The sequence below is a fragment of the Euleptes europaea genome, chromosome 8, assembly GCF_029931775.1.
Source record: "Euleptes europaea isolate rEulEur1 chromosome 8, rEulEur1.hap1, whole genome shotgun sequence".
Classification (NCBI taxonomy): domain Eukaryota; kingdom Metazoa; phylum Chordata; class Lepidosauria; order Squamata; family Sphaerodactylidae; genus Euleptes; species Euleptes europaea.
The window spans coordinates 84,161,290-84,188,192 of record NC_079319.1 but is presented as its reverse complement, the minus strand read 5'-3'; the positions used below and the strand labels follow the sequence as shown (position 1 = coordinate 84,188,192).

Genomic DNA, 26,903 nt, shown 5'->3' with positions numbered 1-26,903 from the left:
CCAGGTGCCTCTAGGAAGCCCACAAGCAAGACGACTGCAGCAGCACCATCCTGCCTGTGTTCCACAGCACCTCATATGACGGGCATGCTTCTCTGATCCTGGAGAGAATAGGCATGCATCATGACTAGTATCCATTTTTACTAGTAGCCATGAATACCCCTGTCCTCCATGAACATGTCCACTACCTTCTTAAAGGCTTCCAAGTTGGCAGCCATCACCACATCCTGGGGTGTTCCCCAATTTAACTATTTATTTCAAATGTAACAATTTATCTCAAATTTGAAAATGCAGACAAAACAAGGGGAAATGCAGGGGGAGAGCAAGGCGACCTCTGATGGTCAGAAACGGCATGCATAGCCAACACAAAGACCCAAAGTTGTTGGAGGGGTGACGGCGAGGGAAACAGCCACGCATAAGAGACCGTTGTCTTCCAATAGCCTTTTTCGGGTGGAAAGGATTTTAAAACTTTCCTTTGGAGGGAGCTCTTGTTTAACAAAGCAGCTGGTTGCAACATAAAGAATCGGGCCGGTGTGCTAGGTTCACGTAATCAGCTGCTACAGGAATTCTGCTACGGTGAATAACAGTGCCTTCAACGAAGGATATCCACGGCCTCAACCTCCAGCAACTTTCGGTGGTAAGCCAGTGAAGTCCATCTTGTTATTAACATTGTAGGTAGCTGTGCTGGTATCTGGTACATCGATACAGAAACAACAGTTGTGTAATACTATTAAAAAAAAATAGAACCAACCCAACATAATAAGAACAAGCTGTTGAGTTTTTGCTTATTTTTTGCTGGAAAGATGTCTCCAGCCATCTTGGCAAACCTCAGAAGCTTGCAGTCTCTAACTTTCTTAAAATAGAGATGAGGCGTGTTTCAGGCTTAATGGGTATATCTCAGACTTTGAGATGCCTTGGGTATTCCAGGGATGAAAAATCCAAGCTGGAGGAACATCGAAGGGCTAGGAGAAACACCCCTCCTTCTCTGATCTGGGGAACTGGGTTTGATTCCCCACTCCTCCACATGAAGCCAGCTCGGTGACCTTGGGCTAGTCACACTCTCTCAGCCCCACCTACCTCACAGGGTGTCTGTTGTGGGGAGGGGAAGGCGATGGTAAGCCGGTTTGATTCTCCCTTAAGTGGTAGAGAAAGTCGGCATATAAAAACCAACTCTACTTCTTCTTCTTCTTCTGGATGAGGTGCTATTGTCCACACTTGCTGACTTGGTGGTAGAAACTGCTGTCAAGTCACAGACAACTTATAGCAACCTCAGAGGGTTTTCAAGGCAAGAGGCATTCAGAAGTGGTTTGTCATCACCTACCTCTGCGTAGCATCCCTGGTGTTCCTTGGTTGTCTCCCATCCAAATACGAACCAGGCCCAACCTTGTTTAGCCTCCAAAATCTGGCAAGATTAGGCCAGCTTTGCCTATCCAGGTGTGGGCACCTATTGACTTGGCTACTACTAATTAGAGATGGCTTTGGAGCTCAGGGAAAAGTTTGGATACAGAGTGTGGGAATGAGCATAGAGAAGAAAATGCTACTGTACAGGGTTGCCAGGTCCCTCTTTGCCACTGGTGGGAGGTTTTAGGGGCGGAGGCGGAGGAGGGCGGGGTTTGGGGAGGGGAGGGACTTCAATGCCATAGAGTCCAATTGCCAAAGCAGCCATTTTCTCCAGGGGAGCTGATCTCTATTGGCTGGAGATCAGTTGTAATAGTGGGAGATCACCAGCTACCACCCGGAGGTTTGGAAATCAGCACAGTCAAGGTACAAAATTATTATTAGTGATTAGGACAAATTACAACAAGTGCTATACAACAGTTACTTATCCTACTACTATAATACATAAAATTCACTCAATGTCAACCATTGAGTGAATTTTATGTATACACCTGAATGGTTGACATTGAGTGAATTTTATGTATTACACCTGAATGGTTGACATTGAATTTTATGTATTATAGTAGTAGGATAAGTAACTGTTGTATAGCACTTGTTGTAATTTGTCCTAATCACTACTAATAATTTTGTAATTTTGTATCTTGACTGTGCTGATTTCCAAACCTATTTAGGTACAAGCATAGTGATGCCTTTATTTGTTTGATTTGTTACTACCCGGAGGTTGGCAACCCTACTACTGTAACACTCTCCCTCTTGGTTTCCAGTTTGATTTGGGAACTCCATCAATCTCCTGATAATCCGTGAGGCAAGGCCAGCTTTCAGCAGGAAAAAAAGGGGTGGTACGATATGGCGGACTGCTCTGCAAAAATTGGTGTTGCACACTGAAAACTTACTAGTGTAACGGCACAGCCCTTGGCCTGTTGATGCCCATGCATTGGTGGGGAATCCACTGCCTCTGCAATTACGACATCCTGCGGGGTCCCCAACCTTTTTGAGCCGGCGGGTGCCTTTGGGATTCTGACAGTGAGCCACAAAGCAGCAAGGCACCAAATGGCTGCCACAGCTTTCCTCCCTTCACACAGTCAACATCCTTGTCCTGTGGTGACAGCTGCTGCCAAAGCAACCATTTAAAAAACCCGAATAGCCGATCAAATCTCCAATGGGCAGCCAGAAGCCTTGCTGAGGAAAAGCCCCACCTGGCCCCAGCCTAAGGTTGCCAGCTCCGGGTTGAGAAATACCTGGAGATTTTGGGGCGGAGCCTCAGGAGGGCAGGATTTGGGAAGGGACTTCAATGCCATAGAGTCCAATTGCCAAAGCAGCCATTTTCTCCAGGGGAACTGATCTCTATCGGCCGGAGACCAGTTGTAATAGCGGGAGATCTCCAGCTAATACCTGGAGGTTGGTGACCCTAGGCCACTTTCTAAAAACATTTGGTGGGTGCCAGGAAAGATGTTGGTGGGCACCGTGGTACCTGCAGGCACCATGTTGGGGACCCCTGACTTCCCATAATTTACACAGATCACCACTTCCAGTTTCACACAGCTAAGGTCTGGGGGTTGCTTCAAGAACTGATCATCTGGTATTTATGTCGAGATCAGACCTGGCACACCAAAGAAGCTGCTGATCTATAACTGCTTAGTTATTGAACAGTATCTGCTTGCCAAAATGTGGGCCTTTCCCCACAAAGCATTTAGAAACTGAAATTTCTTTAATTACCACCTCAGTAAATGTCACGAAAATTATTTAATATATTTGAAAAACCACAGAGACACCCGACCAATGGGAAAATACTGACAAAATTTAAAACTGCCTGCCCACTCAGTATTAGAAGTATATTTTGGACCAGGAAGAACAGAAAGTGTGAGCACCTAATGTTAAATTGTGGAACTCCCTGCCCCAGGATGTGGTGGTGGCTGCCAACTTGGAAGGCTTTAAGAGGAGAGTGGACATGTTCATGGAGGAGAGGGCTATCCATGGCTACCAGTCAAAATGGATACTAGTCATGCTGCATACCTATTCTCTCTAGTATCAGAGGAGCGTGCCCATTATCTTGGGTGCAGTGGAGCACAGGCAGGATGGTGCTGCTGCACTCGTCTTGTTTGTGGGCTTCCTAGAGGCACCTGGCTGGCCACTGTGTGAACAGACTGCTGGACTTGATGGGCCTGGGTCTGATCCAGCATGGCCTTTCTTATATATGTTCTTATGTTGTTTCCTTTTGTTTTTTCACCTTTTGAAGGAGAAAAATGGAGGGGGAAAGGAAAGAGGATGAGACCTGTGCAGTAAAAAAATGAAATACAGCCCCATGTTAGAAGCTGAGGTTTAACAGAGTTCCAGGCCTGCCATTCGTGAAGACTACTGAATTAATGACGAGAAATTTTACATGACAAATCTACATGACAAAAGTAGTTCAGATAAAAGTAGGGCCCTTTAGGAACCAGGCCAAGTTAAGTGATAAATCTTTCTTCATATGTTGGTCTTGTGGTTTGGATGCAGGCAGTCTTTCACACACTGTTTCATATTTCATAATGTGCAAATATCTGCAGGCAAAACCAACCGTAAAAATGCAGCCGCTGACCGTACGAATATAATTCTAATACCAAGAGTGTTGGGATTAGTGTTGTGTCTAGGTGTGTTAGGATTTTCCCACAAGTTTGTGACATTCTAGCTCCACTCAAGTTTGGAAGGGTTTCAGGTCAACCAGGATGGGCCAAGAACCCAATGGTCCCTTTCAAAAAATACTTGGAATACACTGTAAGCTCCACCCCATCACCCTATTTTCTTCCACTTATAGGGTTGCCAACCTCCAGGTGATGACTGGAGATCTCCTGGAATTACAACTGACCTCTAGGCAATCAGTTCGCCTGAAGAGAAAATGGCTGCTTTGGAAGGTGGACTCCATGGCATTATATCTCATTGAAGTCCCTCCCCTCCCCAAACCCCACCCTCTTCAGGCTCCACCCTCCAAATCTCCAGATTTTTCCCAACTTGGGGCTGGCAGCCCTATCCACTCAAGATCAAACCAGCTATCAGAAGAACTTAAAATAGTGCTATCAGCTTCAAATGTGTGTGTGTGTGTGTATATATTCCACTGTTCCATACACATTGACTAAGTCAAGCCATAATACCAATATATTGCTTTATTTCATGGTAGTAGTAAAATTAAGGCCTTATAGTGAGTCACACAGTACAAGCCAAGTGTTTGGAACCGAGTAATTTTATCCATGTAGCACAGCCAGAAAAATACCAATTTGCTTAAAAACCAAACAACCCGCTACTTAAATCAACCTAAAGTGAGTTCAAAAGGCCCAGTTTAGATCCCAACAACATTCTGCTTGGGACACAGCCCAAGTGTAAATCTCCCTTACAGTGAGCTGAGGATAGTACAGAGAATAGTTGGCAGGGATAACACTGCGTCCTCTTATTGGAAAGAGAGAAGAAATTAAAATAGATGTTAGAAGGTACAACAAAGTACTGCTTCCCAGAAGGACTTGCTTTAAGGAGACCTCAGGCCTTTGTCTTTCTTGGACAGAGATGTTCAATTTGTAGACAAAAATAGAAAAATATTTAACTAATGTGCCCTTGCAAGAGAAATTAGGATCTTATCCAAAGAATGGGCATGTGAAAATGTGACACACATTTATAGTTAGGAAAGGACATATGCACAGTAGACAGAAGTGGGATAGCTTGTATGATATTTACCAAAATGAATTCTCTTTGCGAGGAAATACTTTTTAAGGGCTATTTGCATCAGTAGAAGGGATTTAAGCACATCCTTTAACATTTGCATTGCAATTTATGGGATGCAGAGGTGCTCAGTTGTAAGGGTTGCCAGGTCCCTCTTCGCCACCGGCAGGAGGTTTTTGGGGCAGAGCCTGAGGAGGGTGGGGTTTGGGGAGGGACTTCAATGCCATAGAGTCCAATTGCCAAAGCGGCCATTTTCTCCAGGTGAACTTATCTCTATTGGATCAGTTATAATAGCAGGAGCTCTCCAGCTAGTACCTGGAGGTGGGCAACCCTATCAATTGTGGGTTGGCTGTGCTCCATAGGAGAATTACCACAATAACTGATGATTATGTATTTTCCTTAACACGTGGATTTTTGCTCTGTATCTGTGATCCCTAGGATTGCCAACCTCCTGGTAGTGGCTGGAGATCTCCTGCTATTATAACTGATCTCCAGGCAACAGAGGCCAGTTCACCTGGCCTTTTTGGAAGATGAACTCTATGGCATTATACCCCATTGAAGTCCCTCCCCTCCACAAACCCCACCCTCCTCAGGCTCCATCCCCAAAATCTCCAGGTATTTCCCAACCTGGAGCTGGCAACCCTAGTGATCCCAGTGGCCTGCATCCTATCCATTTGCTGAGCAAAATCCAAAGCCTTCGTTCTGGCTAAGAAGCCATCCTCCAACTTAAGTGGCTCTTCATTCAGCTATTTAGGCTGGAGAAAGTTCCCAAGGCTATTATTAAAATTGTCATTTGGAGATGATGCAACTATTATATGTATGAAAATGAGACAAGATGCTTCCCTTCCCAGATCGTCCTACAAGAGGTGTTTCAAGCACCTGAGCCTTCTAACATAAGCCAGTTGTCAACTGCATATAGGAGAGTTTGCCTGAAGATGCAGTCTCTTTGGACACAGGGGTATTCATACTGAAGGACTGTGAACGCCTGTCCGACATCAATGGAGGAAGTGACAGCCAAGAGGCAAAGTGTGTGTGAAATGATCATACACAAAGAATAGAGGTCAGACAGAAAAGTTCTCCAACTAAACAGCCTTAAGCGCTTTAACCGCTCCTCATAGGGCAGTTGCTCTAGCCCTCTGATCATTTTGGTTTCTCTTTTCTGCACCTTCTCAACCTCGGCAATATCGTTTTTTAGGTGTGGTGACCAGAACCGTACACAGCATTCCAAGTGTGGTCTCACCATAGAGTTGTACAAGGGCAGTATGTACAAGGGCATATGTTAACCCGCTTGTGTTCAGAGGCTGACAGTGCTATGATTCAATTTCTAATGATGCAGGTGTTCTTTAGTCATGCTTTTAAACACACCAGCTTGGTAATGAGAGCCAACTGTGTGAATGCCGCTTGTTCACAATGCCAGAGTACTCCTCACCTGAAGAGGGGCGATTGTGTTGATGAATGAGTGTCTCCAAAGAGTACTGCCCTTTATGATTGTACTTGTGCAAAAACGATAACTATTGGTCTATCATTTCAGTTTGTTTTCTTTAATGACAACATAGAGCATCCCAAATCTCTGCTGCCCGAGGCTATGACCTTATAGGTCAAATGCTTTACCATCTGGAAAATCTCAGATGCGCTAAGTCATTTAAAATGTGATAGTACTGGGTATCCATGCCTTTGAGAAACACACATTTGATAGCTGTTGCTGTTTCCAGAAGGTATTATTATGATGAGAACTTCATGGTTGCAGCTTAACAGAAAAATATGTTCTTGAAAGGACCCTCAGTGACTCAATAATGTTCCCATTTGTCCAAATTTCTGATTCTTTGGTCTTTCCATGGGTCAGGTTAACAACAAACAAACAGGAATCCCGTTTTAAATTTCTGACAATTGTAATATTTTGTATGTTCCCTAGTTTAACAGGATAAGGAGGTATCTACTGTGCTTCAACAACCTCACACTATTGGACAGCTGTGTCTGACAAACTAAGAAATGGCCAGGCTTTCTTAAATGATGTTCATTATCAAACAGATGTTGTCTTCACTGAAACATCTGGAGGAAATGCAGTTGGTACAACTAAAGGCGAGTTTTTCAAAGGAGAAGGGGTTCCCAACTCAGGCTGTAAAAAAAGTGCATGAGGCAGAAATCCCAACTTGGCAATCTTGATTGTGAACAGAGATGGCTCTGTCCTCCTTTCTCTTTTTTTTGGGGGGGGGGATATTCACAAAGAAACTGCACAGATTCCACAGGTTTCAGAGAGGCAAGCTCTGAACAGAGGGCAGTGGGGGAGGGGGAGAGAAAAGAAACGGGGCCGAAAGTGATAAGGAACCTTGTCGTAAAGCCCTTAGGGTATATCAGAACACGTCCTTATTGCTCAAGAGTTATGAAGGAATTTCTCTTAAAAGTCCTAATAAACCTCAGAATTCATATAGCCTTGCTAGACTGTGAAAAAAACATGATGGGTGTGTTCACTCTTAACCTTGTTTTTTCTCCCACTGGTCTCATTTCAAGGTCTGCCTAGAATGTTTCATGCTTGGAGCCAAGCAGAAAGTGCTCGCCTCTACGTGGAGGGAGAACCAATCCAGCTATTAAAACGAGCAGGGATCCCCTTTGTGTCATTTTGTGGGGGCCACTGCTGCAGAATTGTTGGGACCCTCTGCTTTGCCTTGACCTGGATGTAGGGTTGCCAACTACTGGTTGGGAGAATCCTGGAGATTTGGGGGATGGAGCTTGGGAGAGCAAGGTTTGGGAGGGGCAGGCCATCAGCAGAGTATAATGTCATAGAGTCCACACTCCAAAGCAGACGTTTTTTTCTGGGGGAAATGATCTTTGTTGTCTGAAGATCAGTTGGAATTTTGGGAGATCTTCAGGCTCCACCTGGAAGTTGGCAACCCTGCCTGGGTATCCCAGGCTAGCCTGATCTTGTCAGATCTTGGAAGCTAAGCTAGTTCAGCCCTGGTTAGTACTTGGATGGGAGACCACCAAGGAACTTCAGGATCACTGTGCAGAGGCAGGCAATGGCAAACCACCTCTGTAAGTATTATATTATATGCCTATCATATGTGGTGCTGTGGAATACAGGCAGGGTAATGCTGCTGCGGCCGTCTTCTTTGTGGGCTTCCTAGAGGCACCTGGTTGGCCACTGTGTGAACAGACTGCTGGACTTGATGGGCCTGGGTCTGATCCAGCAGGGCCTTTCTTATGTTCTAAGCCCCCAAAGCATATGAACACACATCCTTGTACAGGGAACATGCTCACAAGGAGTCCACCTTTACTTTCGTAAAAGATTTATCTGATATGACTTTTTCTTCATTTCAGTGGCAAAGCATTACAGTAACTCTGGTTGAGAAAGTGCAGATGATTGCTGTAATTTTGGGATCCCTGTTCTTAGTCACCAGCGCCTTGGTCTGATCCAGCAGGGCCTTTCTTATGTCCTTATGTTAAGTCTCTGGCCTTGAAAACCCAAAGGGGTTGCCATAAGTTGACTGCAACTTGATTTGTACAGGCTGGGAGCAATCCTAAGCACAACTGCCCGGAAGTAAGTATCCTATTATTCAGTGGCACATTTGGACTCCAGCCAATGTCTACTTCCAGTGAAAAGAATAGTCCCAGACAAGTCCTTTGGGCCTTGAGTTAGAATTGGGATTATATAAATCAGAGTGGTCTAGCTGATCTCAAATTGGTGGTAACCAAAACAAACAAACCTACTGTCCCATTTGATGGGGAGGGAGATGTCTGTCAGCCTTCTCCAGCCACATAAGAGGCAAGATCAATGACAGCTAAACTATTTAGCATCTGGGCCTCAAGTCGAGCATGAAAAATCATGGTTTCGCTTGGCTGTCCCTTATGGGCCATACACAAATTCCTGTGTCTGAGATGGTTTGCTTTTAACATGCTCAACTAAGGAAGCTGAAAGAGGGTTGGAGAGCAAGGTGGGTATGCAGGCCCGACTCTAGGCTACAGTTGCCAGGTCCCTCTTTACCACTCACAGGAGGTTTTTGGGGTGGAGCCTGAGGGCGGGGTTTGGGGAAGGGAGGGACTCCAATGCCATAGAGTCCAATTGCCAATGCAGCCATTTTCTCCAGGTGAACCGATCTCTATTGGCTGGAGAACAGTTGTAATAGCAGGAGATCTCCAGCTACTACCTGGAGGTTGGCAACTCTACTCTAGGCCACAACGGCACTTATGCTCCCTGGGCCACAGGTTGACCTCCCATGAAACTAGATGGAAAGGCAAGGCTAGAAAATCCCAAGGGGGTGAGGAGAAGACACAGTGGGATTGCAGGAGACAGGAGTCATGACACACGATCGTAACAAATGCATTGGCCCCTGAATTGCCGAGATCTTTAGCACCAGGCTGCCCAGTAACTGACACAGAATTCACATCCTTGTTATGAACCATGGAGCAGGGGTGGAGTTGTGGAATGGTGTGCCAAGAGTGACACAACGCACCAGTGTCAAGGCACAGGATGGCAGTAGAGATGCTGACCTCGCTAAAGGACGTCTTTCTTACAAAGGCCTGATCTGAAAGAAGGCGGCTGATGGCACCGCTGTTAGAGAGGTGGACTCCCATTAGAGTGGCAAAGACCAGTGGTAGCCATTTTGTTTAGCAGTCACCTACAACACCTAGCAGTAGAAAAAGAGTCCAGTAGCACCTTAAAGACTAACAACATTTCTGGCAGGGTGTGAGCTTTCCTGAGCCACAGCTCACTTCTTCAGATACAGCTAGAATGTGAGTCCATCTGTCCTTAAGTAGGGAAAAGCGAACCAGACACACACTCTTCTCTACTTAAGGATAGATGGAATCACATTCTAGCTGTATCTGAAGAAGGTTTAATTTAAAACACTCTTAGATTGGGAATCGAAATATTTACCAGTTCCCCAAACTAAAACATCTTTATTAGAAAGGGTGAGATTTTTCACTGCTTGATAATGTTCCCATTCCTTTAGTAATAAGACAAACATGCTGACACATCCCCTGCCAGGAATAGTGTTAGTCTTTAAGGCGCTACTGGACTCTTGCTCTTTTCTACTGCTATTGACAGACTAACACGGCTACCCATCATGATCTATACAACACCTAGGCTATGCCTAAAAGCTAATCTTCATATCCTCTGCATGAATACGACAGTTGGAAGGTCAGAGAGGGTGGGTGCGTTGTACTTCTGCTCCAAATTGTAATTTTGGATTGAAAATACCAAACAAATCTGAGACAAATTTCAGATGACAACATCAGAGCCCCAATTCACCTAATGCTCATTGCACTTAAGTTCCATTGAAAGACACGTGACTGAATGATGGCTTACTTCTTCCAGTGGCTTCAATGGGACTTCTTCACAAACAAGAGTTAGGTGGATCATAGCCCATGACACTGGAAACCAGTAATAAACTTGGGCTTCTGCTACTTGCCTTTTGTTTCCTGAACTCTACATACATCCCACTATCATAGCTTCAGTAGCCACAGCAGTGAGTGAGTTATGTTCATAAAATAATCAGTGGTGGCAGGATTTTGCAAACTCGAGCAAGGCCACTAATGGGTGTTTTGGAGACCCCACCTCTGGCACAGGGAAGATACAGTTGCAGTATACGGATGGTGTGTGCACAGACATACAGATATTTTTTTTTTGTAATACTTTGCTTTTGTCAATAAGTGCGAGGTTCCGCTTCAGAAAAAGGCAGGGTTGGTGTGTTCAATAATGCAGCGTTTGCAGTGCCGTTTGACGAACCGCAGGGCTTCCACAGAGATCTCACAGTCCTGAACGTTCAGCATCTGCAGGTCAAAGCAGTTGGCGGCTACTATCTGAAGGCCCCGTCCGGTGATGCTTTCGCACGACTTCAAGCTCAGTCGCTTCAAGTTGAAGCAGTTCAGAGCCAGAAACTCCAAGCCGGCATCTGAGACCAGGGGGCATTTCCCAATGTCTAAGGACTTGAGTTTTGTGCAATTTTTGGCAAGGTACTCCACCCCGTGGTCCGTGATGCCCTCACAGCCCCGCGCGTTGAGGTAGCGCAGCTTGCCGCAGTACTTGGTGATGTATCGGACACCGACGTCAGTGATGCGGCCACAGTGGGCGATGCTGAGGTACCGCAGGCGCGACTCCAGCTTTGCGATTTCACGCATGCCAAAATCACTGACAAAGCGGCAATCGCTCACGCTCAGTTCCCGAATGGACATGCAGTAGATCATCAGGTAGCGGAGGCCTTCGTCGGTGATGCGGATGCAGCGGCGCAGGTAGAGGTGAGTCAACTGAGTGCAGTGGGCTGCGATGGTGTGAAGCCCTTCGTCCTCGAGGACAAAGCAGTCCGTCATGTCCAGGTAGCGGATGGAAATCTGTTTCCCGTGCAGAGGGGAGAGTTTGATGGAGGCTTCCCGTGTCAAACTGATGCACGTCACTTTGGAGCAACCTACGTTTGGGGGAAACCAAAACAGTTAACCAGTTGCAGCTCTGCCACTTTAGGCCTATGTCCCCCATGTATATCCTCCTATGTTATTATTTATTTTATTTTTAAAATTTACAGCCAGCCCTCATTCCTGGTCAGGCATGAAGAAGAAGAAGGAGGAGGAGGAGGAAGAGAAGAAGAGTTGATTTTTATATGCTGACTTTCTCTACCACTTAAGGAAGAATCAAGCCAACTTACAATCACCTTCCCTTCCCCTCCCCACAACAGACACCCTGTGAGGTAGGTGGGGTTGAGAGAGTTCAGAGAGAACTGTGACTAGCCCAAGGTCACCCAGCTGGCTTCATGTGGAGGAGTGGGGAAACCAACCCAGTTCACCAGATTAGCGTCCGCTGCTCATGTGCAGAAGTGGGGAATCAAACCCGGATCTCCAGTCAGAGTCCACCTCTCCAAACCACTGCTCTTAACCACAACACCACACTGGCTCAGGGTGGGTAACAACATCTAATATCACATAAAACCATAGAACTTCAATATTAAAATACATTAATCTGTCATAACAGCCATAAAACCACAGCAATTATAAAATCAAGATGGCACTTGCGTAGAGATGCTAATAGCCACTGTAGACAATACTGACTTTGATGAACCTTGTTGGTCTGATTCAGTATAAGGCAGCTTCATGTGCTCATGTGTTAATGCCAACAATCAAATGGATTTACACTTGGTTCCTTGAATCCTCATAGCAGCTAAAACAAAGCTAAAAGAAACTCTGCTACCTCCTCTGTGCTACACTGGCACTGATCAGCCAGGAGAAAAGCCACTTTGTCCTTTGTGGGGAGATAGAAAATATCCCGCATCAGCGGGTCAAGTGTTATATGGATTCAACCGTCAAACCCCGAGCGGCCAAACTGTGCCATGAGCTTCGTAACCCAGGCCAAGGATAGACATCTCGCGGCTTGCACACCAGATCTACTACCTATGGTGTTATTGTCTAACTCCCGGTAGCCCTACAAATTTTTAATCGACGTTCCCCGCCCCAATTTCGCTTGTACAGAAAACTAAAGGAGTTTCAGAGTTGCAAGAAACATACTGGTACACCTCTGTTTTGACTCAAATTTGAAGTAAAAACAACGTGAGTGTATGTGGCTGCAAAGCTGTGAGCTCGCTGCTAAATGGCATCAGCCGTATTATGGAGGCTGATCGTTTGCGAGAGGGTCTGTTTAAAGAAGTGGTTCCCAACCTTTTTTTTGACCAGGGACCACTAGGACTTTTTTGTTCGGGGCAGGGACCCCAAGGTTCAAAATAAAAATTCTGAGAATTTGAAAATAAACTTTAATCATAACTGTTAGTTAAACATTAAACTTAGAATAATATTTGAATATATATTTTTATAATAGAACTTTTAATTGAAAATATTAATTTATTATGGGTTTATAACTTTGTTTCACGGACCTTAATTTAGTTCTCGCAGACTCCTGGGGGTCCACGGACCCCCGGTTGGGAACCAGTGGTTTAAAGGGAAGGATACACTTCTCATACTGTGAACAAAAGACCCAGGGAAGACTACTTAAAGAATTGGAAATTGTATTATGATTACATGCGAGTAAGATAAGCTGTATGAAATAATGTGAAATCTTACAGAAGGCATAAATTGATCTCAACGATTCACTGTACATGATATTATGGGAACAGGCCTTTTTATGGTTTTAGACTAGCAGATCAGTTACAGTTGTTTAGAATTATATCATATGGGTATTATATGGTATAGTTGCATAACTATATTTGAGTTGGTTAAAGCATTTATTATTAGATCTATAAAATATGTGGAACAATTATGCATTGCTAATTATTTCCTATATGGGCTGATTGAAAACCTCAGCACACACAAGTGAAATTATATAACAATAATGATTAAATATTCTAATTCATGTATCCTGCAAGAAGGTATGAGAATATTTTGATTCCCCCCTCCTTTTAAGACATGTTTATATTCCATATTCACAAATAATTTTCTAGAATAGTAGAAAGTATAGACTGATATATAATTGCTCCCCCCCAAAAAAGGTGATTAATGTCATAAATATGTAAAACGTGTATGTTTTGTTTTATGTTGTTTCAAAAATAAAAAGTATATCTCAAAAAAACGAAGAAGAATACACTTCTGCTTCCTCTCTGAACTAGGCATAGGGTTGCCAGGTCCCTCTTCACCACCAGCGGGAGGTTTTTTGGGGCAGAGACTGAGGAGGGCTGGGTTTGGGGAGGGGAGGGACTTCAATGCCATAGAGCCCAATTGCCAAAGTGGCCATTTCTTCAGGGGAACTGATCTCTGTCAGCTGGAGATCAGCTGTAATAGTGGGAGATCTCCAGCTTATACCTGGAGGTTGGCCACTGTAACTGGGCAGCATCCATGAATGAGGAAGAGGGCTTTGATTCTGGCACAGACTCCTAGAGGGATTTAAAGAGGCCTTCTGTGACCCGTTCCAGTGCAAAAAGAGCGCCGGTATGCAGATGAGCATTTAGGCGTAACTTGGTTATAACTTTCAGCGTTATCTTCAAGGCAGCTGTTAAGTAATAAACTACCGATAGAGTCACAGCCTTATCTTTACCAGACTGAATGATAATAATGGGGGGAGTCAGGTACTAAATCTGCAAGACAAACAATTTATCAACTGGTACCCAATTTATGGTATGAAATTATATTCAAGACTCACAATATGTTCATGTTATTTGTATATATAAAAATCAATTCAATAGTAGCAAAGGTACATATGACATTTGCAATACAAGTCTTACAAATTAACACCTTTTAATCCAGACTAAATGCATAATAAATGGAGGCTATATTGCTTTTTCTTTCTTTTATATAACAGTTCTTCCTCTATTATGTGCAACAAGCTGCCACTCTATAAGTGTACTAATATGTTCCATTAAGCTCCAGTTCAGGTTCAGTACTGTAACACACCATTCAGAAGTATATATCATTTTGTGTATATGTGTGTGTGTGTGTGTATATGTATGTATGTGTATATATATATATATATATATATATATATATATATATATATATATATATATATATATATATATATATATAAACACATGAACATATTGTGAGTCTTGAATATAATTTCATACCGTAAGTTGGGTACCAGTTGATAAATTGTTTATCTTTACCAGACAGCAGATAAATTTAACGATAACCGTGAGAACAAACAGGAAAGTGTGAAGTCAATGGAGTGATAAAAGACGATCTTAAAGAAGAACATGACTCACAACTGAATAAAAAATGGATGTTTCTGTCTTTGCCTTTCCACACGGGCAGACTCTCTGCTCAATTGGAATGTCTAAGAATCTGCCAAACAATTTGTTGAGAGGTAAGGCATTGTGTCTGGCCAAGAAGAAAAGTCTTCGAAAGGTTGGAATAGTTAGGGATTTTAGATAGTCTGGAAGCACTGGAAAAGATGGGGTAATCTGTCCCCAGGAAGAGGGAACACATTTAAGCAGGGAGTTGGACTAGATGGCCTGTATGGCCCCTTCCAACTCTGCGATTCTAGTCTTTCCTTTTGTCATCACCACATAATTCACCATGGTCCGAGTTCTAAATCTGTGAGTATCTTGTTCATTACAAGAAGGTCTGATGGAAAACTTGGGTAGGAAATCTGTAAGCTTGAAAAGTCCTTCTGTGATCAATGTCATTAATTCACAGACATAAGGCTTCTGGACAAATGGGCCTTTCAAAAAAAAACACTAGAAACCGGAGGTGGGGGCCACAGCAAGGGCTTAATCCATGTTGTGTAGGCTGCAAGTCACCTTGTGCCGTGCAAACCTGCATTTTGATGGCATTCTTTTTTTTTATTAGTTCTTTTTATATAGGTTTTTGATATATGTTACTTATTGTTTTTATCCCGTACATTTCATATTTCCTTTTAACCCCTTCCACCCCCCTCCCTTCCCCCCCTCCTTCTCCTTGTAGTTTTTAATCTTTTAGTCCCAGCCACGGGCACAAAGTCTGAATCTTCCACTGAATGTCTTTTCTTCCTTCTGTTGATATCCACTCTAGGTAAGTCTTCCATCTCCTCCTGATTTCTGTAATCTTGTCTTCCCATGTAGTCTTCTGGCGCAGCCTCTCGACTATATCCGACTGTATAAATTCAAACAAATAATTGTGCCAGATTTCTACCGTCCATTTACTTTTATCCTTCCATCCCAGAGCAATAACTGCTTTGCTTGCTAGTATCATAGCCTTAAATGTGGCTTGATCTGCCAGATTCCCTGTTATACTCATTAACATTAGATTAAAATCTATAGTTAAGGGTACTTTACATATTCTCCTTATAATTTTTAATATTTTTGTCCAAAAAACCCTGACCTCTGGGCATTCCCACCACATGTGGGAGAACCATCCTTTAGATTGTCTACAGTGCCAGCACATGGGGCTCAATCCCGGAAACATATTTGCTAATTGCACTGGTGTTTTATACCATTTTGTAAAGAATTTATGTTCCAACTCATTAAATTTAATCACTTTAATTTCCTCTATTCCTTTCATAATTTTACCTATTGTGTTTTCTGATATCTGACCTTCTTTACTCCAAGTTTTTTGTAAATATGATATTGTCTTGTCTTTGTTTGATATCATTTTCCTATAAATTTTTCCTGCTAATCCTTGTTTTGATTTTTGCATTTCTTTGTATATTTCTTCCATTGGTTCCTCTATCCATATTTTCCCTTTTTCATTAATCTTTTTGACCATTTTATAGAGACCTGTTATATTTAACCAGTATTGCTTACCTATCTCTTCTACTATCTCCTGTACAGGTTTTAGGGTTCCTCCTCTGAACATCTCTCCCAGTCTATAGTATCCTTTTGACCTTAGGATTTCCCACCATTTACTTTCCCTTGTCTCGCTGTACATGGTCTCTAGTGGTGCCCATCTTGAGGTCCTCCCTAGCCATAAAGGCTGCCACTTACTCCATACTTCTAGTGCTGAGCGTCTGGGCCCTGTGATTGATTTTAAGTCTTTATTTATAACTTTGGAGAAGATACCAAAACGTCCTATGTCACTGTTGATCTCGTTTTCGAAACTAACCCATTTCTGGTCGCTTCCTTCTCCTATCTCTAATAATGACTTTATTTGAAAGGCGTCATAATAACTATTCAAGTCGGGGACTCCCCAACCCAATTCTGATCTATGGCTATAAACCAACCTTTTTTGAATTCTACATTTTTTACTACCAAATATCCATCCTCTTATCATTCTATTCCATTGTGCTAATTTATTTGTACAAACTCCTAGTGGTATCGACTGAAATAAATACATTAACTTAGGCACCCAGAACATTTTAGTACTTCTAATTCTAGAAGAAATACCTAGAGTTTTATTTCTCCACTTTTTCATATCCTTCTCTATCTTTCTCCATATCATATTATAATTGACCTCCGGAATTCTATTAATATTCTTTTGTAGTACTAAACCTAAATATTTAAACTTTTTAGCTCCCATCCCTAAATTTGTAATTTTATTTATCTCTTTTTTTCGTCTTTGTTCACATTGAGATATATAATTTCTGATTTAGCCATATTGACTCTTAATTCTGAGCAGTGTTCAAAATCTTCTAGTATAATCTTGATTTCTTTTATCGCTTCTTTAGGGTTTGTCATGATAACTATGATGTCGTCTGCAAATAAATTAATTTTCATTTCTTTTTTCTTCATCCTGTAGCCTTCTATCCTTGCACTGTTCCTTATCCTTTCAGCTAACTGTTCTATCGCTATAATAAATAAGAGCGGTGAAAGCGGACAGCCCTGACAAACTCCTCTCTGAATCTGAAAGGCTTGTGAGTGATCGTTGTTAACCTTCACCGCTGCTGTTCCGTCTCTATATATTTCCTGAATTGCATTTATATAAATATTCCCTATCCCACACTTACTCATAATCTGCCACAGGTATTCTTGGGAAAGGGTGTCAAAGGCTTTGAATACATCCAGTTTTAGGAGGCCCAGTTTTTTTCGCTGGCCATGTTTCAGGACATTTATTATATTTCTAATGGGGTGGGCTATGTTCCTATCTTTTACAAATCCGTACTGGTCTTCTTTTATTATATTAGGGATAGCCTTTTTTAGTCTATTTGCCATTAGTTTTGCAAAGATCTTATAGTCTTGATTAGGAAGACTTATGGGTCTATATGAGCCTACCTCTTCAGGGTCTTTCTGTGGTTTTAAAATCACTATTATTACTGTGCGTTTTGATGGCATTCTACAACTTTGAGTAAAGCTGCTGAAGTCTTCGAAAGGGAAAGAAAGTTTTCTCAGCTTAAGAACCACCTATTATGAAAGTCCACCATCCTCCCAGGAGAAGAACAGGGATGCAGCGTTCTGTCTTGGTTGTATAGATCTGTGATCATTTTCCTTGTCCCAAATAAGGTAGACTCATCGTTAGATTATTTTCCCAGTGAGGAAATGGAAAGGATTAGAAATGGAAGGAGAAAGTTTCAAATCAACCGAAAGAACCTTGGCTACCCCATAAGATAATGCCTCAAAGTCAAGCTGACTTACACATGAAGCCTGCCTCAGATGGAATGAGACTGCTAAAACAAGAATTGTGTACGAGGGGAAAGGGATCAGAACGCTAACTTTTGACAGGAAGGTGTTATTTCTAGAAAGCATTATTGAAGAGAACCTAGAGTGAGCTCGCAAATCAAAGTAATGACTCAAATTAAGTCTTGGGAGGTGGGAAATTATATGGCTTACACAAATTTTCTAACTGTCAAGCTGTCAAAGTCATACTGATAAGATCAACATTTTATGCGAATACCCGACGTTATTCCATTCTGCCAGCCCATTTAAAGTCACTTAGGAGCCGTGGCAACGACTGTGCCGATGCAGAGATACACACAAACATTTGCCCAGCAGAATGCATATTCAGCAACATGAACACGGACACACTTGGAAATACAGATGGTTACAGATGGTTAGACAGTGCATGTAATGTGGTGTTGCCCCCTCCCCAATCCGTCCCTGCTCCCCCTGTTAGGTGATGCTGCTTTTATATATGCTGGATATAGTCTCCAAAATGTACAGCAAGTTGGAGGATTTGGAAGCCTCCAATCAAAACATCTGCCCAGAATAAGCGGGCTTCCTAAAAAGGCAAAGCACAATCGATCAAGGCTCGATCCTATACCCTCTTGCTCTAAAATGCATTCGGGCCCCTATCAAACATCTATTTGCAGCATCTGTGAATTTAAAAGGTTGAGAGCGGTGGTTTGGAGCAGTGGAGTCTGATCTGGAGAACCAGGTTTGATTCCCCACTCCTCCACATGAGCGGCGGAGGCTAATCTGGTGAACTGGATTTGTTTCCCTACTCAGCCACGTGAAGCCTGCTGGGTGACCTTGGGGAAGTCACAGTTCTCTTAGAGCTCTCTCAGCCCCACCTACCTCACAGGGTGTCTGTTGTGGGGAGGGGAAGGGAAGGTGAGTGTAAGCTGGTTTGAGTCTCCCTTGAGTGGTAGAGAAAGTCGGCATATAAAAGCCAACTCTTCTTGTTCTTCTTGTTCTTGTTCTTCTTGTTCTTCTTCAAGCTGCTTTTGATTCAGTAGACAGGAATTGGCTTTGGTTGAAGTTGGCCGTTACAAACATAAATAAACAGCTATTATTCCTGCTACATGAACTTAATAGCAATTTAACAGCCAGAAAAAGATTGGGGACATCTGGATTGTAAACAGAGGAGATTCCAATCCTCAGAGGGGTTAAACAGAGGTGCACTTCAGCTCCCCTCCTTTTCAACCTACACCTCAATGATACAGTGGTGAGTTTATCTCACCCTCGCTCGGCCAACTGAAAGTACCTATTCTAATGTCTCTTACACAAGTTGGCCTCATGAAGATCCTGCACAAGCTTAGAGATTTCTGTAAAGAAAATTATTTATGTATCAACCACTCTAAGACTAAGGTGATAGTTTCTGGAAAAACAGCATCTGGAAAACACAGGCAATACGCGCAGCAACCTCTGACGGGCATGCATAATCAAAAGGAAGCCCTGAAGCAGTCGGTGGGGGTGACCGCAAGGAAACGTCCCTGCATAAAAGGCCCAAGATTTTTACTTGTCAAGATATACGAAGGGGGACTGATCTACAGTTAATTGGAGAGATCGCCCTTAACTGGACCGCAACAGGCACAGAGAGAGGTTCTGTTACTGAGTGGAGATCCTGCTTACAAAAACACGGAGGATGTCCCCATTAAAATTTGCACGCCTCAACCAGCACACTCCAGCCTCAGTCCCCACACAGATATTCCTTCCCTTACCTGACACATCCAAGCGTTCCAGGTTCGGACACAGTGACACCACGTCGAAGACAGCCTCGTTGGAAATGTTGTAGCAACCTGACACCTCCAGCTGCCTCAGTTCTGGACAGCACTGGGCAATGGTGTAGAGTCCTCGGTCCGTGAGCCGCCTGCAGCCACTAACAATGACCGTCTCCAGCATGAGGCAGACGTTCGGTGTGTCCTGGCAGAGTCGCCGAGTCAGCACCTTCAGGGCCCTGTCCACATGGATTGTCTCGCCGGTCAGGCGAATCGTCCTCCAAAGCCGTGGGTCCCACGCGAGATTGTACCAGCGGCGACACACGCGGGCACAGCGGCACAGCTGATTGGTGGGCAAGAAGGAGAAAACCTGGACCATGGCTTGGTCCGGGAGCCGATCTATGTTGGCCTGCTCCTTCTGAAACCGAGAGGCGGACCGGATGAGGGGGTGGGTGAGCCGAGTCGGTGGAGGCGAATGAACCATCGCGATGGTCTCCCCAGTGATGGAAGAGGAAGAGGTGGAAGATTCTCGGCCATTCTGGAAGCTGTGCAAATTCGGTGGACATATCAGTGCTGGGCTGGGTGTGCTGACAGTGCGCATGCTCAGGTCGGAATCTGAAAGAAACCACAGGGTAGGCTGATGAACGCACATTGTTGGTGGAACCCACACTTTGCAGCAGAACAACGACTGCCATCTTCAGTCACAAGAATTTTGCCTCATGGCAAAAATGTAAGCAGTTTAGATGCATAAAAGCCAGGTTCTCTGCTTAGGTACTACAGCATTACTCAAGTACTCCTTTCATGGTCACAGCAATTACTGAAAGAACCTGCATTTTATTGACGGGGTTTCAATAAGTGAAAACAAGGACAGCCACCACCATCCTTCCATCAAGTTATCATTAGGATGAGTTCAGAATAGGGTTGGGTACCCAAAGGTTGGGTGGAAAAAGACTCAGTTATGTATAGAAATATATTTATTTTAAGGTGCTGGTATCTATATTAAAACATTTAAATTATATTAAAAGAAAGCACAAATGGCAACTAATACAGTTTGATAAACTAAACCCACATTCCAAACGCGTTTCAGCCCCCTGGCTTTCACCAGTGGTCTAATAACATCACTTATAGTGCACACCAATATGTATTCCAACACCTATAACAGTATTATAGCAAAATAATAACAACAACCCAGGTATGTATGTAGGGACGTATTCCAATTTGACTTTGTGCAAATATATTCTGTAAAAATAAAATTAAAGAGCCCGCCGCCGTGGAAGACTTTCTGCTTTTCTGGGCTGTGTCAGCCGTCCATACAAGGTGTGCATACCAGTATCAACCAGATGAACGGTCGCAGAAAGTATTCCAAGGCAGTATACATGTACAAATGAATAAATGCCATGTGCAAACTTATTATCCTGACGCAAATTGTCGCAGAGCAATGCAGAGGCCAAATCAGAGGTCCCTGGCTGAAATCCAATATTCTTCCTCCACATCTGCACCTTTACCCCCCCCCCCCTTCCTTGGTGTAATAAGCACGCAGAGAAATTAAAACAGAAAACTGGGCGAGGTTTCCTCCAAAACCTCTTAATCAGCCCTTGGCAGAGAAGCCCAGAAATGGCAGGCTCACGGTGTCCGTCTGACACTCACAGCTCGGGACGCTGGACTGACCTTCCATCTGATCATGTTCTCCTGCCAGAATTTTAGAAATTTAGAATTTTTTTTAATCTCATTTTAGTTTATTTTTAATTGGAGAGGTTGCTGTTTATCTCTAGCAGTCCCAGGTCATTAATTTCCTGTACTCCAGATGGACTTATCTTTGCTGAGGCTGTAAACCATGAGCTCGCGTCTGAGACGGAAAAGAAAACGGAAGAGGAACTCAGGCCAGCTTTCTCCAACAAAGTCTACAAAACAACTGAAAATTAACAATTTTATTCCTTCTAAAGACAATGTAAGTGGCTTATCAGCTTTTTACTCTTCAAATAGAGACGAGGCCCTTGATAAATTCCTCCTCACACCTGATGGTATAGCAGCACAAAATCACTGTCCCACTATTAGGAAAAGAGTGCAAGAGTCTTATCGCGTCCTCCCTACCTTTAGTGAAAACCTTTGATCGGAAGCCAAAATTAAGAAGGGTGCGACAACCAATTTTTGGCCAATATAAGCAAAACAGAGAGGTTGGAAGGTAAACCTGAATAGACCACAGATTACATTCAGTGGAGGTTTTTGGACTGTTGCATGGGATCCCTAAACAGCCTGTGAAAGGTCCCTCTATAGAAAGTTCAGAAACCGCCGAGAAATATTCCTGCAAGGCAGGTTGTCCGCAAATATCATTGCTAAATGAAGCCATAGGCTAAGGCTTTTGGGGGGCATGTTCTCACAGAATCACAGTGTTTATTGCCAACATCCAGGTGGTGGCTGGAGAGCTCCTGCTATTACAACTGATCTCCAGCTGATAGAGATCGGCTCCCCTGGAGAAAATGGCCACTTTGGCAACTGGACTCTATGGCATCGATGTCCCTCCCCTCCCTAAACCCCACCCTCCTCAGGCCCCACAAGAAAAATCTCCAGGCATTTTCCAACCCGGAGCTGACAATCCTAAGTTGAAAGGGACCACCAGGGTCATCTAGTCCAACCCCCAGCACAATACAGGAAATTCACAAATACCTCCCACACACACACCAACAGTGACCCCTACTCCACACTCAGAAGATGGACAAAAAACCCCTCCAGGATCCCTGGCCAATCTGGCCTGGAGGAAAATTGCTTCCTGACCCCAAAGTGGCGATTGGCACTGCCCAGGGCAGGCAAGAAAGGATCACAAGAGCCAAACACTGATGCAAACCTCAGTTCAAGGGGCAATGATTAAGTTTAATAGTGCTGACCAGTGCTCCTGATCCGTCATTGGCCAGTTCCAAGAGGGAGAGGTGGTCTTTGAAACCCCTCAGTATATGGGAGGTTATTTGGAGAATTGCTGAGGAACAGAAAACACATTTTGTCATCTGAAAGATCTAAATATATTGTCTCCCCTGCAGCTTACCTCACTCATCTGGAAAATATTAAGCATAGGAAAGCCTTTACTCTAGCCAGATGTCAGGTCCTTCCATCGGCAGTACTAGAAGGAAGGTACAAGAAGGTTCCCATAGCGGAAAGGTTATGCCCGTGCGGGTCAGGGGATATTGAAACCACAGAACATGTCCTGATTAGATGCCCATTCTATCAGGCAGTCCACATAAAATTTATCTCTCCACTGGTCAAAAACTTCCCTGGTCAATTGGATTTATCTCTGGCCAAAGATGAAAAACCTCAGATTTGAAAGATGAAAAACCTCAGATTTCTCTTCAGATCGCCAAATTCTGTACCGCAGCCATTAAAATCTGGCATACCCAGCTAGGGAAAAAAAATAACGGGTTCAATGCACTATATAAAGGGATCATTGTCAAGCCTGTGATGTCTTGCATTTTTAAATCTTTTAGACTTGTAATATAGTTTTGTTACCCTTGAAGCTACTACGCTCTATACCTGCATTGCTGGTCAATGACTGTATTATTAAAGATTTGATTTGATTTGGATAGGGGCCCACCAGCCAATGCCCAAGGCAGTCACACACTCTAAAAAATTTCAAACATTGCATAAGAAGATATGAAAAAAAGGTACCACAATGATGCTCACTTTGGCAAAAGCACATAAAAATAATAGGAACTAGACCTAAAGAAGCAAAAGAAACCATCACCTCTCATTTTTAATTATGGTCTTTTCGGTGTAGTGGTTAGAGGGCTGAACTAGGATCTGAGAGACCCAGATTCAAATCCCCACTCTGCCATGGAAGTGGTTAAGAGCGGCGGACTCTAATCTGGCAAACCGGGTTGGTTTCCCCCACTCCTCCACATGAAGCCTGCTGGGTGACCTTGGGCTAGTCACAGTTCTCTCCGAACTCTCTCAGCCCCACCTACCTCACAAGGTACCTGTTGTTGGGGGGGGGATGTGATTGTAAGCCACTTTGAGATTCCTTTTGGTAGAGAAAAGCAGGGTATAAAAACTAACTCTTCTTCTTCTTCCTCACTGGGGAGAAGGCAGCCTAGATATAAGTATCATCCTCCACATACATCACCATTTTGTAATAATCTTTGAGCACCTACTTAAGAAGATAAAAGTGTTAATTTTGTTTTTGTTTTTTAATTTACAGTAAAATAAGGTCAATTAATCTTCCATTAGGTTTCATTGTATTCCTATCATTTATTCATGCCACTGTTTTTCTGCTGCTGCTAAGTTTAGACTATCATATATCTGAAATGCTCATGCCGCTTTCAATGGGGTTTGCATCATTATTATTTATTGTTTTAATCTGTTGTATTGTTCACTTCTTTGAGAAGCTGTTTCAGGTAATCTGGTTCTGGAGGCAGTTTAGAAATGTTTCAAACAAAGAAATGGCGTGGGAGAGTTGACAGGAAACCATGAGTAATGTTTTAAAAAGAAATAATGTCTTCCTTCATCAACGGATACTCAATGAATGCACACTGCCACTTAGTAGCTCATCTTCAGGAGGGGTGGGCTGAAGAAAAAAAAGAGTAATGCTATGGGTGCAGGATGGTACACACTGAGCGTCTGATATGTTGGGTTTCCTCAACAGATCAGTCCTCAAGAGATAGACTCCTCATGCCAGCATGGCCCAACGTTACCCACACTAGCCTAAGAGATATACAAGGCCTAGCTGAGCGGCGGGAGAAAACAGGGAGGGGATGATGCTGTGGACACGGTGACAGAACGTCCAGTTGCTGCCTCCACGATGCCCTAGGAATTGCCCAAACTTTACGTCTTTACCACAGAGATTTGAGGGAATTCCTAGAGCATCATTGACAATATAGTCACTTCTGGGAACTGACATCAACACATCGGTGATGCTTCCCACACTATGCCCCACAAAAGTGCCCAGGATTGCTGGCCCAGAGCGAACGACTCTAACAAGGACCATATGCTGTTGTTCTTGCCCAGGACTCCTCGAGTAGATCCTGCCACTTTACTCACCACAATTCTTCATACAACACATAGTTAAATTGTGGAACTCCCTGTCCCAGGATGTGGTGATGGCTGTCGGGTTGCCAAGTGCCTGGTGGTGGCAGGTAAAATCCCGCCAATCCACCGGGCTGCCGGTGGGCAATACGTGCATGCGTGACACAGATGCTCTAGCAACCTCCGCAGAAACTCTATGGAAACCATAGAGTTTCGGCAGAGATTGATAGAGCATCCGCGTCACTTCCGCGTAAACTCGGAAGAGATGTAGGCGTGTCGCGCCAGGTGTGCAGGCGCGTTCACCCTTAAGAAAAGCTCCAGCCAATGGAGCTGCAGGCCTTGGTAAGCCTAGATGGCTGCCAACTTGGAAGGCTTTCAGAGGGGAGTGGGCATGTTCATGGAGGATAGGGGCTATCCATGGCTACTAGTCAAAATGGATACTAGTCATGATGCATTCCTATTCTCTCCAGGATCAGAGGAGCAGGCCTATTATATGAGGTGCTGTGGAACACAGGCAGGACAATTGTCTTAGCAGTAGTGTGTGTGAAAAGGATCTTGGGGTCTTAGTAGACCAAACACTGAACATGAGTCAGCAGTGTGATGCGGTAGCTAAAAAGGCAAATGTGATCTTGGGCTGCATCAACAGAAGTATAGTGTCCAGATCACGTGAAGTGATGGTATCGCTTTACTCTGCTCTGGTTAGACCTCACCTAAAGTATTGTGTTCAGTTTTGTGCACCACAATTTCAGAAAGATGTAGACAAGCTGGAACGTGTCCAGAGGAGGGCAACAAAGATGGCGAGGGTTCTGGAGACCAAGTCCTATGAAGAAAGGTTGAAGGAGCTGGGTATGTTTAGCCTGAAGAGGAGAAGACTGAGAGGGGATATGATAACCATCAAGTACTTGAAGGGCTGTCATATAGAGGAGGGTGCCGAGTTGTTTTTCGTTGCCCCAGAAGGTCGGACCAGGACCAACGGGTTGAAATTAAATAAAAAGAGTTTCCATCTAGACATCAGGAAGAATTTTTTAACAGTTAGAGCGGTTCTTCATTGGAACAGGCTTCCTCGGGAGGTGGTAAGCTCTCCTTCCCTGGAGGTTTTTAAGCAGAGACTGGATGGCCATCTGTCAGCAATGCTGATTCTATGACCTTGGGCAGTTCATGAGAGGGAAGGCATCTTGGCCATCTTCTGGGCATGGAGTAGGAGTCACTGGGTGTGTATGTGGGGGAGGTAGTTGTGATTTTCCTGCATTGTGCAGGGGGTTGAACTAGATGACCCTGGTGGTCCCTTCCAACTCTATGATTCTATGCTGCTGCAGTCATCTTGCTTGTGGGCTTCCTAGAGGCACCTGGTTGGCCACTGCGTGAACAGACTCCTGGACTTGATGGGCGTTGGTCTGATCCAGCATGGCTTTTCTTATGTTCTTATGAAGCCTTCCTCTGATTCTTTTGGAGGAAAAGCCACTTAAATCCTTAGGCTGGAGGAAGGTTTCCAACTTTGCTGAGCAGAATGGCTGGATCCACATGCCCTTAGATTTTTATCTGTAATGTTTACTCCAAGGTGCTGGAATGCAGAATGTTAGATCTTTACTAGTATAGCACAGTGGCTATGTCTGTAAGTTGCACACACGCAAAATGGCCTTGTACCATCAGACCACTGGTCCACTTAGCTGACTGTTGTCTACTCTAACTGCAAACACTTTTCAGTCTGAAGTCTTTCATGTTACTTGCTACCTGATTCTCTAATTGGACATCCCAGGATTCAAATTTGGACCTTCTGTGCGCAAAGCCAATATATTTGTCAGACTAAGTTGGCTCCGATTACACGATCTCTACCTCAAAAGGGCCCCAACTATGGGGCCCTAACAAAACCAATGGGAAAAAAGATAGAAAAATGGGAGAAAGCACAGAGCCATGCCTTCGAGCAAAGGCAAATAGCTGCACCTGAAAAAGCTGGCTTCAGGGAGATCCTCAGGTTTTGGCGTTTGGTAAACCCGAAGCCCGAATATTGCCGAAACGGCTAATTTCGGGTTTATTTTCAGTTTGGGTTTATCAATATGCACTACCCTAGTAACGAGAAGAATGATAAATCCGAAGGTTAGTAGCACAGTCAACAACTCAACAAAAT

The 26,903-nt window shown here is 43.8% G+C and overlaps 1 protein-coding gene across 1 annotated transcript in view; it reads right to left on the bottom strand.

Moving 5' to 3' along the window:
- Positions 1-10,740: 10,740 nt before the first annotated feature.
- The window catches only part of FBXL7 (F-box and leucine rich repeat protein 7), a 104,772-nt gene continuing 88,609 nt past the window's right edge, over positions 10,741-26,903 (bottom strand). The window contains exons 2-3 of the mRNA XM_056854639.1: positions 19,775-20,386; positions 10,741-11,477 (exon numbers count right to left, since the gene is read on the bottom strand). Coding sequence (XP_056710617.1) covers positions 10,741-11,477; positions 19,775-20,372 — 1,335 coding nt within the window. The 5' untranslated portion in view covers positions 20,373-20,386. The remainder of the gene's footprint in view (positions 11,478-19,774; positions 20,387-26,903) is intronic.